Below are 13,979 nucleotides of genomic sequence, written 5' to 3' on the forward strand. Positions count from 1 at the left end.
TATATATATATATATATATATATATATATATATATATATATATATATATATATATATATATATATATATATATATATATATATATATATATATACGTTTATATATACATGTGCGAAAACATTTTTCTGATTATTTTTCCTTATACTTTCAGGTGATAAGTGAAAATAATAGAAGGCCTGCTACATCGCCATATCCAACTGATTATGTAGCACCTGTAAAGGCTGCTGGTGATGTGTCTTTGAGTGGTCCTCAGCTTGTCCAATTTTTGATCAAAGCAACATATAGGCTCCCATTTGTAACTTTTTTTTGTTTGGTTCATTGTATTATATATCTTACCTCTTTATTGGTTGTAGTTGCTGCTTGTGGTGAGTGTAATATAGATTCAGTAAGCAAAAAGTAAACTTTGTTATAGAAAGATTCATTTAAAGTTACTTAATAGAGTAGAGACCCTTAAAATCAAAGTCATTTTAAAACAAACTATGAAAATCCTTCTAGAAAGTTTCATGAGCTTTTGTTATTTATTTAAATATTTTGCTTAGTGGACGATATATTATTTTTAGGGAGTCACTAGAGACGGAATCCAGCTGCGTATAAATCATCTGGGTGAATCAATGGATGCCGGACAGGTGACAGATAGTTGCATCAAGAAACTGAATTTTGTTGTTGATGGTAAGATAAGGTTTTCATGTTGCTTAAACATATTAAATTCCCTGAACGTGATTCCTTCTTGATGAACAAGCAATCGTTATCTGCTATTCTGAAATCTTAATATATTTCCCAGTATGAAGGCTGTTAGAAATTCACCTAAGTGATATAAATAAACAGATCATGATAAATGGAGCACAAATAAGACAATAAATATACATTTATGATTGTCGCACCGATTTGTGTTGACTAGTTATGTAATAATGAGTCCATATAGTTAATTACAATGTGTATTATTTGTCGAAACTTTGCTTGATCTCCGCATTAGTTTTTAATTTATAATCAGTAGACTCTGAAAAATTACATTTGCAGCACTGGATCGTGGCTTATTTGATGAAGCATATCAATTTTTTGAACAGTTACAAACATCATTTCCAAACGAAGCTCGAACTAGTTGGGCTCAGGGTATTCGGTTATTATTGAATGAATTGAGGCGTCCAGCTCGCATCGGTAGTGCTGGTCCAGCTCGTGTCGGTAGTGCTGGACCAACTCGACATCTATAATCAGTGAAGCTGAATATCTGAATTAATTTCACTTCTATTTTATCCTCTAAGTTCCTGAATTCTCGGTTAGGTTGTGGATGTTTGTCTTCAAAATTTATTTGTAAGTTTGTGCCAATTTGTTAAGCTCTTACTGCACATTTTTATTTAAAACTGATATATTGCAATAAATGCTGAAAAACTGCCTATCCTGTTCAGATACCTCACGTTTTTTGACTAGAACGAAGATGAGATAATTTTGAGTTCTAAATATTGGTGATGGCGTAGACTTTGTGAGATTAACTGAAATTGCCCAATTTTGTGCACTTTTTTAAAGGAAAAATTCCCATTTATACGAACTATTTCCTAGTGTTGAGATCGTCTGTGATTTGAATATCCAAGCGTAGGCTTTGATTATAAAACAACTTTTTGGAATTAAATATTGCTTATGGTGGATTTATACTGTGATGTATTAATATAATTGCAATAAATATGAAACGTCCGTATTTTTTGTGCTTGGCTTTTATTACATGTTTTATGAGCAGATTGTTATTTGTGTCGGATCTTTTCTGTGAAGGAATTTAAATTATTCCAGAATTCAACCCTAATCGGTGGAAAGATCGGTTCAAGAAGGTTGAAATTCGCTCTTTACTCTTCTTTTTTTTTTTTAAATTACGAAAATACAGGAGACCACTTTTTGTAGCTGTCAAGATTTACCATTTCTATAATTCTATCTCATAGGAAAGAGAATTGAAATCTTAGGGTTTCTGCATTTTTTAAAAGAATATGACCTTCATTAATTCGGTAAACTGTTATTGGTATAAAAACTTGCTTATAGAAACAAAAAAATTAAAGTGATTCGTTTTTCGGGTGTAAGATGTAAGTTCCTGCGTAAATGCGTATAGTACTTCAAGGACCGAAGCTAAAGAATGGTATAGATGATTGATCTGTGACATAAAAAAAGTTATGCGATTGACGGCTTTCTTACGGAAGAATTTAAATATACCTGAATGGAATCGTCGTGTTTGGGAAATCGGATATCGTGGGCCTCCTCTTCCGAAACTGAAAATGTATGTGTTTCAAAAATATGTGGTTTTTTTGGTTGTAGAAGGGAATATAAGGTCCAGAGGTAAAAGGAGAAAAAAGAGAGCTGATGTCAAGCAGTGGTATATGAGAGATCTCGATATGTTTTTTTTTGTGTCACAGTTTTCGTGCAATTACCTATCGCTTTCAGAAAAGGCAGACCGGATTATCCGATTAGTAGCAATGCCATCAGACAATTACAGGATAAAATGAAACTGGAATATGAAGTAATGAAGTGCCTTGCAACACCTTACCTTACCAAGGTTTCTCTTATTTCTGTTAGGCATTACTTTTCATCCTTTTTTTTTGATTAAAGGATTTTGTTACGAAAGATTTTGAGCCTGATATCGTTCAAGGACGTTTAATAAAATGTTTAATTTGGAGTAAATTAAGCTGAAAAGTGGCATAAAATCCATCCTTGTCTATGTATTTTTCATATCAGTAACGTTGGTTTAGTTTTGATGAAACGGATAGTTCCGATAGTTTTGAAACAGATAGTTACCCGATCATACTGAAAAATATGATAAGCTATCCATTTTCAGTATGCTATGGTCTATGTTCTTCAAGAACATAGACCATAGCGTATTATTTGGATATTATTTTGCACCTGTGAGAGCGAATTTGATTTTTAACAGTGACCCTTCGTTATACAGTATGTTTTTATTTTGTATCATTTCTTATAATTTTTCAGGAGATGGAACGTGAATATATTAAGAAATATGGTACGTCTGCGGAACAGCGGGAGAAAGAGCTTTTAGAAATAGAACAACGTCGCATGCCAGGGAAACCTAAAAAGAGAATTGTTGGAAGTGGTAAGGTGTTGAAAGCGAGAGCGAATGTTGGTAATCTGTTGCATGAACATCGAACTATCGAAAGCAGTTTGAAAGAACTAATTGTTAGGCAACGTTGGGATTGAGCTCAGTATCTTTTTTTAATATTTTGTTCGTGGCATTATGAGTTCCTAGAATGAATCTGCACTAACTAGTGCAAATATTGCTACATATATTGATAGGATACTAATGATATCTGCAATGAAATGTCGGCACAAAATTGTTCTCACTTTCATCACAGCATGGGCTAAAAAGTCTTAAAAATCCAATATTCCATATCGCATAGCTTTAGGGATCTTAATTTCGCAATAAAATTAGTGACAGATGGACACTGGTATTCTGAAATGTGGAAAGTGAGAAACAACGGTGGCTTCAAGTTTGGCGAAGAGAATAAGAATATAGAAAAAATCGCTTTGTAACCACAGTAATCATATATTGCTTGAAAAGGATAAAGAGACCAATTTCGTGATGTTTTGTTGATTTTTCGTGTTTAGTAATGATGCCGAGAATATCACATCTTCACCAGTATATTTAATATTGATACCGAAGGATATTTTCTGCTCACTGAATCATTGTAATCATTGGTAACATTTACCGGCGCCGTTTTTGTAAAAAGGATTAAATATTTTACTTGACTGCAAAAGTACAGCAACGAATTGTCATTTACAGAAACGATGATCAATATACTGAGAGGTTTTCGCATTGACAAAAGACTAATGTAGGCGAAAGTTAAGAATGAAGGAATGTAACACCATATTATCTCTTATTTTCAAGTCTTTTGTCAACTAAAATCTATTTAAACAATAACATACAAATGCTATGTGAACATACTATTGCCAACAGGGGATACTTTCGATATTGTTTGATTCGTACAATCCGTGACAATTAAATGGCTTTCCCACAATGTTTGGAGAACTTTCGATGCTTTGCGATAAGAAATTTTGCTTTAATGGGTCAAGGAATAAAGTATTTTTCTTTTGCTAAAGAGAAAAATTTTTTTCTCTAAATGAAATTCAAATAGCTAATAGATATCACATTAAGCAAGAGGTGTGAATCATTGTCGAAATCATTATTTGAGATTATTTGATACATTTCGACTAAATCACATTGTAAAGGGTAATGTGATATTATTATGTCGCAATATTTCAAATTAAAATTCAACATAATATCAACAAATCCCTGAAACGACATTATACTGTGTACAGTATATAGATTCGTCTTTGTTAGGATTAAAAAAAGAAAAAACCTTGCAATTATTAGTTGTTCTGAAATGATTCATTGTGAGATTTACCATTAAGAAAATTGTTGACTATAAAAGTTTAAAGAACCGGTTGGAATTCAGTATCACTGAAAAATGTGATGGGAGTTGAATGTGGTAGGCAGAACTGTAATTAGGAAAATAACAATGAATTGATTTTTGTTTAACTCAAATAGAAATGGACTCAAATCTAAAGAAACTAATCTTGCTTAACTTTCGAAGATCATTTTTAATAATAGTATGGTTCAATTCTTCCTTTTCAATTTTTCATCTCATCTTTACATCCATATTCCTTATGTTATTTGAAATTTATTATAATAGTGTAATTTGCAGTGAATTTGATGACGGAAATTCATGGTATGATAAACTTTCGTGTAATTTACTGGAAAAGTTTCTAGAAAATATTTGCAGTAAATGAATAAAAGTAATTGAGACTATTTAATCTTTTTTCAATTTCATCATTCGAACATTTCTTTTGGATTATTCCATCATCATCATCATCATCATATCATAGAAAATCATTTGTAAAAGCATGAATTTTTTTTCCAAATTTGTTTGAAATTTCTTTTTTTTTAAATTTCATAAAAATTAAATTGATTTTGCAATATGTTTAATTAAAATGTTCATTTGAATTAGGATAGATGATAATTTCTAGGTGATTAATATTATATTGTTTCATGTATAGAAAATCAAATGATTTCGAAGAATTTCATGAAAAAAATTATTCAGGCAATAACTGAAACAATATTTTCTGATGACAAATGTCATCACGACTACATTTATACAATAAAATATCTACTTAGAGGTGGCTCACAATGATGATCAATCGATGAAACGATTAGTGATAGTTGTATCAAACTACATTCATTATCAAAATGATGCATAGCAAAATAAAATGAACTTTAATGATCAAACTTAGAATAGATATGATTGATTAACAAATCATTCCATATCTTTTAACAAAATCAATATTTTTGTTTTTTTTTTTTTTTAAGAATTGTTACCTTAACAGAAATGTTCAATTTAAGACTATCAAATTTATTTTTTTCAAAAATTTGTGAAATTATAAATTGAATTGATACATACAAATTTCCTTGATGTTTGTCGCTAAAATTTAATTAGTCATCAGATGAAAAATCAATGATAATTTTGCTATGAAACAGTAAATTCATTCATTAAATAAATAATGATCACAATCAAAAGCTTCATATTTTGCCATTATTTATCGATCGATATTCTTTCCATATAATCTATTCATCTCTCAATTATTTTGTCATCATTCATTGAATAATTGTCCACTAATCGATGGCTATCAAACCTTACATATACCTGTAGAGAAACCTTTTTTTAAATTATATTAAAATATGTGAAAATTGTTTGTTTTAAGGCATTTATGAGCTATTAATAGTTTGAGTAAATTGCTAATTATTTATCAAAATAATTAGTGATGGATGAAATCTCTCTTATTCAATGCAATTATCATTTGACACGTACTAATAGCAAATCCTTCCCTTTTTCATAAATATTTACATTTCATTAGCATAAAAGTATAGAAATGTTTTACATTTCATATTTGAATATTTGGTGAATTTAAATTTCAACTATTTCTGGTTATATTGATTATTCGATAAATGTGTATTATCCAGGTGATTTACCTACGATAAATGATGAAACAATCGACTCTTTATCTTTTCTTTTTTTCGAATATTTAGTTTTACAAATATTAAGCACTAATGCAATAAGCTTAGAGAACAAATTTGATAAGATAAGAAGCTCTACCGCATAACTATGATTCGTCTTATATTCAATCATACGTTACTATAAAATTCTAACATTATTTAATTAAATTCGAATATAGAAAGATAGAAATCGAAATTCCAATCTTTCACGATAAAATTTATTTTCAAAATCAAATTTGAAAAGTTTTGAGAAATTTAGAAATTTAAAAACCTTTCAACTAAGTACAAAAATCTTTCACCATAAAAGGAGAAAGAGAGAGAAAGAGAGAGAGGGAGAGAGAGGGAGAGAGGAGACAGAGATAAACTGAGTACATGAATGAATATTTTGCTTCTCGCCTTATTTCCACTTATAAATGTATCCGGCAGAGGATAAAATGAATATTAAATGTGAATGAAAACAGAAACTACATAGAACTGGTTAGTTAAATCCCCCTTTTTTTTTCTCGAGGCATTAAACAGTTTAAAATTTTCAAACGTTAATTTAAAGCAATGTCAAGTAGAATCAAACGACGAATGGATCAATTAATGGATGGACTACTCCCTTCATAAATGAAATATCATGTAGCTATGTTAGCCGATAAGCTTATCAATCAAATGTCATACATTTATTATATCGATGCAATTAATATCAATAAACTAATTACATTTGTTCTTCATTAGATGCTAAAATAACGGTCGCATTTCCATTCATAAAATGATAATATCATGGAATAGTTAGAAGAGTTAATCATTTAATGACAATTACAAAAAGTTATGATGTAATAATATAGTGCTGCAATAGATCGTAAAAAACCCATAGGGATAACATGGTGTCAGTGACTCCATGATATGTCATCTGTTTGTATTGCGCGTGGTGTGCACATGAAGAGGTCTGAGTGGAGGGTGAAGGTTGGAAAAGGGAGGGGAGGGTTATAAGGTTAAAGGTTAGGGGTCGTTGGTTCCTTTCATACCGAACTTGGTAGTCTTGCTTAAATATTGACTGGTTTCCTTTTCAAATTTTAGGGAGATTTTGAGTTGGAAATACATTTTTACGCTTTCTCCAGTTTTCATATTATGCCCAATATTGCTGTTTTTATCTTATGCAGTCATCATCATTTGATGATTTAATTGTTTTAATTAGATGTTGATAGTCTTGCCACAAATACATATTATTTGTATGGGAAGTACGTCAATTAAGCAAACTTTGTCATGCATAAAATTTTATGCTCGTTTCACCAGAACTGGAGGTCGCATCGTGTACTTGTAGCATTAGGAAGGCTATTATATGCGACAGTTCCTGTATTCCTCGATAGACTAGGGAGAAATGATGCTTGCTGGACTAGTCAGTCAAGAATATGTTATGCTGGATGGAACGTGTCTCTGCATGTTACAGTCACTTGCAAAATCGACACATATCTTGTAACATATATCATACTTGTTCCCAACCGTTTCACACCATATTCTGTGAAGAATACTCATCTTCTACGGGATTTCAAAGTTCAAGACCAAATCAATTTCCGAAAAAAAAACTTCCTCACAGAAAGACACTAAAATTTATAGTTTCCCTGTTACAACCATTTTTATTTATAAATTTATGCTGTTTCGGTCAAAATTGCTTTATTTGTCATTCCCACTACCATGTTATACCCTTCCTATATTGAAAACATGCTTGCGTCGCATGGAACTTTATCACGTAAGCATTTCGAATCATGCAGGGGATTGAATGTCCGTGGATGAGAGTCGCAGCTCGACCCCATTGGTTTCCACTAGCGAATCATCTTCACCAGCGGCGTCATCCTCACTACCCGACAGTCAAGGAGCCTATTTTAATGGGTATTTTTTTCTCTGACCATTGCGTAAATTATGGTGAACAAACGTCACTGGAATTGGTTAATGAAGTGTTATCATTGGTTTGGTAAGATTGCTCGTTTAACAAAGAAAGAGTTCGATGCAAGCAGTCAAGTTATTTCTCTGGTCAGATTGTTAGAAATTCGTGTAATATTTTCGAAATCTTTTGTACAACTCAACCTTTTTCAAAGTTTTTCTTGGGCATTCTCCTAGCTCTTTCTGTTTTATATCTTTCTGTCAATTTCGGATTTATTACATGAAACCAGGTGCTCTTATGTTTTGGCTGTCAGAGTTGTCATTGGGGGAAGCTTTTGTAATTATGGTGTGAGAGAGTATTGTCTCCAGGGAAATTAGCCAACTGGAAAAGAGTAATAGAATTCATCGGAGACTAACTAGCATTGGTTAGAAAGATTAGTTCAAGAAATCCCGAACGGGATGTAGAAAAATGAATTCACATCTCCGGAAAAACATAGTGCATTCGTACGGCGTGTCGTCAAATAATGTTGCATACACGGTATGCCAACCACATAATTTTAGTAATTTGGGATTCTGACGGTTACTTTTTGGGTAAAGAATTGTACTTTCTACTATTTCATGACATTGCATTTCAGATATCAAAGCAGTGTTGGCGAGAATGCTAGGGTGGAAAGTCCATCGCATGTTGTTAGTTTGCCGAACAACATTTATATGCATCGTATACAATCCGCTTCTCCTGCAGGTTTCTGTTAAATACTAAAATTGGTTTTAATCAAAATACCGCAGTGTTTTTATTTTTAAGGTTTCCCTTTCCCACTTATTTAAGTTTTCCATTCCTTAGCTACACATCTCTACATTTATAATTAATGAAAAATACTGTACAAAGTACTTGTAAAAAGCTCAATGAACAGTAAAATATACATTTAATTGTCACCATCTTTGTTTATTCCCTTCTGTCCTGAAAGATAAATTTGGACAAAAGTTGTACGAAATATACATACTATTGCAGACGACCATCAATTCATTAGAAGACCTCTGAACGCTTATATGATATTCACGAAACAAGAACGAAAGAAGTTGCTGGCTTTGAATCCAAATATGAAAATGCATGAAGCAAGCAGAATTGTAAGCATGTTTTCAGGATATTCAGGATTGATTAGCTGCTCAAAAAGGATTTAGAGGTATATAATTTTTATTTTAGATGGGCGAAAAGTGGAAAAACATGAGTGAAAAGGAAAAACGGCAATATTTTGAAGCATCCAAACAGAATCGGTTAGATCACAAAAAAGTGGGTGATTTTTTTATGCTTTTCATATTATTTTGATTTTAGTGTAACTTTTTTTATGTTCAGATTTTACATTCGGGCATTAGAGGAATAGAATTTGGTAGGCAGTAGTTATGAGAACCTTAAAACGGGTGTGTTATTATCAATCTGACCACTTCCATTCTATTTTTCTTGGGCAAGCTAAATTATATTTTAGTGCTAACTTTTTTCCTACCTTCGCAAGTGCAAGTTTAAGAGAAACTTTTATTTCAGAGTTCCTCATTTTTTATGTCTTAGTGGTCTGTTTCAGGAGCAGTTGTCTTTAGGGAATATTTTATACTTGCTTGCTGAATTTGATAAGAGTTATTTTTTTGTTATTTAATAATTTCGGCCCGCATGTAAATATTTCGCGACTGTTGCGTTACTATGGAAGCAATCATGGGTTCTCGCAGGTATCACAGGGATGGCGGTAAAATTCACACTCTTCTAGATATATTTTAAAACATGGCGAGCACACTGACAAGTTGTGTTTGAGCTAGGGAGGTCATAGTAAAAGCACGGAACGTATACACATGCACATATACGCTCGCATACACGAATGTGCACCGCAACCACACACAGGTATACATATAATATATATACATATATATATATAGTTACTCATCCACGTTAACACACAACACAAACGCAAGTATACCCACATATATAAACTTAAACAAAGCACTTCTATATAGCTGTCTTCAGGTGCTGTTTGGTTCAGTTTAGTCACTTTGCGTCAGTAGCTACCATAGTGCATCTTCCTATGTCTGTGTATATGTGCGTGTTGTGCTCATTTCATTGCAAAAGATTGCCGGCCATAACCTCGTCTCGATACAGTCTTTTGGTGGCAATATGTCAAAGCAGTGTTTACTAGTTCATCTTCATAAATTAGGATAGTTTAACAACACCGAAGTCACTCCATGAAGTGTTTTGTTTATCGATCTTACATTTTTCCATCGTTACCAGTTCATCCAGCATTCACGGCGTGTTTTTTTAAATAATTTTTTTGAAATCTTTTTCAAATACCAATGGACAAAGTGAAAAAAATTGTGCGTATTTTATTTTTGACGAAATTAGTGACTGGTTAGGGTCATGATGCATTTATGAAGCAAATAAATGAAGTTGTATGAATTTTACTGTTCAGTGGTTATGAAAATAAAACTTTTAAACGGGATTCCGCTCTTATATGCTGAGCAAGTTTTCTTAAAGCCATAAGATAGGTGTCTGAACTCTTTGACTTGTCACTCTCAAATTTCTTTCCTTATACGATTGCTGAGGAGTTTGTGAATCACTGGTATAACCCTGATTGTGTTGTAGCCATGTGTCACTATAATGTCTCCGGCCAAATGTGGCTTATTATCTTTCCTTGTTCCGTGTTGGTAGAATGAAGTGTTCATATTATTTCTTTTTTCTCACGAACTTTTCCATTTGAAAATCGTTGGAAACATTTTCGGGATTTCAAGAGTAAAGAATGATTCTTGTGACGGTATAATCCCTTCCGGTATAGGATGTTTGGAGGATATCTGGATGGATGGACATGGACGAACGGTGGAGCGCGAACGAAGGGAGTAAGGCAGTTGCAAGAGAGCGTACATAATTTCGAGAAGCATTTTCTCAGTGGGTGGGGATGGTGCGCTTCCCCTTCTTTGCACAGAGACAGACCTCTGTCTTGGGATATATTTGTGTTAGTGTGTATGTGTATGTTTGTGTTTGTCTGTGTGTATGTATGCCTGTGTGTGGGTGTTTGTCAGCGCTTGTTTATCTGGTGCTTTCACTACTGTTTCCTAGTTCGTGCAATTTTTTTATTAGCCTGCTTTCGAAGTGGTGTTGAGGCTGTCTTTCGTTTGACAACAAACAAATTAGGTTGCAGCTTGTGGCTCAGCCGGGCGTTTTTACGAAATTGGCAAAGTAGCTTATGCTTTAAAAGAAATGATTAGATAGATATGACTGTAATCATTTTCCAACAACTCTAGATTGTTGAAATAGTTATTTCACCCTAGTAGATGTGCTGCTCTGATTTCCTCGATAGTTCTATTTGTGGTATTCACTTGTTTTTTCTTTTTCATTTTTTTTCCCAACATTTCTGATTGAAAAGCTATTCAATTTATTGCAGGCTTTGAAGGACAATCCGAATTTGGTTTATCATCCACAGCGAAAGAAATTATCCAAGATCCTGATGAAAACGGAGCCACCAAATATGACTTTTGATACTGCACCGAGTACACCACTCAGTAATGAAAGTGCAACACCAGTGGCATTTGCTGCGTCATCAACAGCGAAAATCAGTAAACTTTTGTTTAGCCATTCATGCATGTTGTTTTACGTCATATAACTGATAAATGTTCATCTCAGAACTGCTTTCTTTAAATTTCTTCCCGAGTAATTTGTTTATCAAGGAGAATTTTCATTAAGTAATATCTGATTTGTTATATTAAAGAAGTCATGTAATTTAATCAAGTGGTTGGGTGAAAGTGGGCTATTACTTTCACTGCTGCTTCTTGAACCTGTTTTGTTCAGGCAAAATAATTTGTAATTGGTGTTGAATGCTAAAAAGTTTTCAGATGGATGCGTCAACGGTAATGTTGTATATGCTCAAGTTCCGGCGCAGAGTGAGTTTTTTTAGATCTTACCTAAATTCAAAACATTCCGAATTATCACCTTATCTGCTAGTTTAGTTATTTCTCAATTTAAATTTTGAATTTAAAAATCATTCCTTGTGAGAGCTATTTTCATAAAATTTTGTACTTGTAGCGCTCACCTCAGCTCCTCCAGGAACAGTTATACTAGCACAAGCAGTTAATGTACGGACACCACAACACCTATCTCAAGTAAGCTTTGAAATTGCTGAAAATTGCTTCATGAAGGAAATTGTAAAAGGAATGTATAAAGAAAGAAGTCTTTGTAGAATAAATTTAGAAGAATCGGAATTAATTTAGATAAAATGTATACTGTTTTCATTTGACAACTCTTTTCTCTTTATTAAAAGTACGTGAAAAACGGGTCAAAAAAAAACGTCATACCTTTCAGTCTTTGAATAGTGAAAATAAGATTCGGCAAATAACCCATATTATTTTAGTAATAAAAATTGGTAGCACTGTGCTACCATTATTATAGTTGGGAAAAATAAATGCCACATCAATCTTATTTCAGCGAAATCAGCAAACAGGGCAGTCGGTGCAGCAAAACAATTCGCACCAAAATTTATCGGCTACTATGCATCAAATGTTAGAGCTTTATTATACGTCCCTTTGTGAACCAGCTTTCCCTGAACCAGGTGAATATAATTTTGTTTTGAAACGAATAATAAACTGTTACTAATAAGTGCTAAACCTTTTTTTTCCGAGAAAAAAAGATCAACTTGAAAATTCGGTTGTATTCTATCGAATTTGAGGACCTTTTTCTCAGATTTAATCTAATTTAGTACTGGAAAGATCTGTTTCGGGGCTAACATGAAATGAATGACTCATCATATTTCTCCACTAATGCAGCAATTTGAAAACTATTCCGAATTTTATGCATTCTCATAAATGAAGTCAGGTAACAGTGATGCATAACTTAAGCTTTAGATAATTTTGTTGTGATTTCTACAGCTCATACTTCACCGTTAGGACTTCCAATATTGATCCAATTCCAGGCGAGAAGAGTACTCTGGCATCGCCGCAGCATTACTTGGATCAATATCATATGTTGCACCATCAAGCTGTAACTAAACAGCAACAGCACGGCAACCCGTCGTTACCACAGTCAGCGAACTGATCCAAGATTTCATGTAGCTCTCGTAAATTGAGCGAAATGACGATTATGCCTAATTTGGAGCTTATTTGGTTTTGTACTGTATCACATTTCCTGCTTTTACGAATGGGATCTTGGGTACTAAGAATATTCCCTTAGCCTGCAAGTAACACCAACATCTCTTAAATGAGCTAACTGGTCGAGGATTTCAGTTCTTTTAAGTTAGTTTATCCCCTGGATCTTCATTTCATTTATTGCATACTCTGTGCGAGATTTGCTCAGTTTCCGGAAAAGCTAGGGGTGGTAATTACATATTATCCTTATCTTGTTCATTCTCAATTTTTTCGTGCTTTTTTGAAAACGATTGAGAAGTTCAAGGGAAGACAGTAACGATTGGTATGAGCTGGAGCAGCAGGATTCGTTTTCATTTTTCTGCACAATTTCCACTTTGGCTGCGAAAGAGGTAATATTCATGATGACCAGCTAAAGTATATGTTGTTTTTTGCACAGTTATATATTGTTTCCATACTGATTATTTTGTCTTCAGAGAATTTTAGAAATTCATTAATTTCTGCTAAATTATAATTGATTATTCTTCATTTATTATATTTTGTTGTTTGCAGTCACGGTTTTATCCAGTTATGTCGGTAAATTTCAATTTCTGGAAGTTTAGTTGTTTTGGGGGAGGCTGTAATGTCGTTGTTTGGTTGTTTCCAAAGACAGCATAGAATTTTAACATAAAACAACATTAGCTGTAATTGAAGCAATTTTACAATGAGTGAATCGATGGTTTCCTTTGTTACTTCGAAAGATTTATATATATGATGATTACAAGATTTGAGTTTCTATTTGAAGCGATAAATTGTCGTCCTTGTCCTACGATTAAGTTTTCACTTAATCCTCTTTTGAAATGCTTTTTCGTCTTCCTTTTATGAATGAACTTGCATTATTAACAGCATATCTGCCAGAGTAACTTTGAAAAATCGAGTTGTACCTCCGCTAGGAAAACTGGAGACCGTAGGTGATTGTGGACTTGGTTCTTATCAA

At 33.0% G+C, this 13,979-nt stretch overlaps 4 protein-coding genes across 4 annotated transcripts in view; all 4 read left to right on the forward strand.

Moving 5' to 3' along the window:
- The window catches only part of LOAG_18520 (hypothetical protein), a 4,438-nt gene extending 2,969 nt beyond the window's left edge, over positions 1–1,469 (forward strand). Inside the window, exons 6-8 of the mRNA XM_020451180.1 lie at positions 152–295; positions 561–669; positions 1,018–1,469. Coding sequence (XP_020305064.1) covers positions 152–295; positions 561–669; positions 1,018–1,208 — 444 coding nt within the window. The 3' untranslated portion in view covers positions 1,209–1,469. The remainder of the gene's footprint in view (positions 1–151; positions 296–560; positions 670–1,017) is intronic.
- A 621-nt stretch (positions 1,470–2,090) lies between these two features.
- On the forward strand, positions 2,091–3,595 carry LOAG_07812 (hypothetical protein). Its single transcript, XM_003143345.2, has 3 exons — positions 2,091–2,254; positions 2,419–2,530; positions 2,959–3,595. The coding sequence occupies exons 1-3, from the start codon at positions 2,151–2,153 to the stop codon at positions 3,181–3,183; spliced, it is 441 nt and encodes a 146-aa protein (XP_003143393.1). The 5' UTR covers positions 2,091–2,150; the 3' UTR covers positions 3,184–3,595.
- Positions 3,596–7,796: 4,201 nt separating this feature from the next.
- LOAG_07813 (hypothetical protein) lies at positions 7,797–9,276 on the forward strand (the record flags this gene model as incomplete). Its single annotated transcript, XM_003143346.1, has 5 exons — positions 7,797–7,906; positions 8,533–8,639; positions 8,907–9,022; positions 9,099–9,169; positions 9,249–9,276. 5 exons carry the CDS (start codon positions 7,797–7,799, stop codon positions 9,274–9,276), a joined length of 432 nt encoding a protein of 143 aa, XP_003143394.1.
- Positions 9,277–10,708: 1,432 nt separating this feature from the next.
- On the forward strand, positions 10,709–12,956 carry LOAG_07814 (hypothetical protein; the record flags this gene model as incomplete). The annotated part of the gene is made up of 7 exons (XM_020447541.1): positions 10,709–10,892; positions 11,071–11,108; positions 11,314–11,485; positions 11,762–11,809; positions 11,952–12,028; positions 12,351–12,474; positions 12,835–12,956. 7 exons carry the CDS (start codon positions 10,709–10,711, stop codon positions 12,954–12,956), a joined length of 765 nt encoding a protein of 254 aa, XP_020302239.1.
- Between the last annotated feature and the right edge of the window lie 1,023 nt (positions 12,957–13,979).

This window comes from Loa loa (genome assembly GCF_000183805.2).
Source record: "Loa loa unplaced genomic scaffold supercont3.341, whole genome shotgun sequence".
NCBI lineage: Eukaryota > Metazoa > Nematoda > Chromadorea > Rhabditida > Onchocercidae > Loa > Loa loa.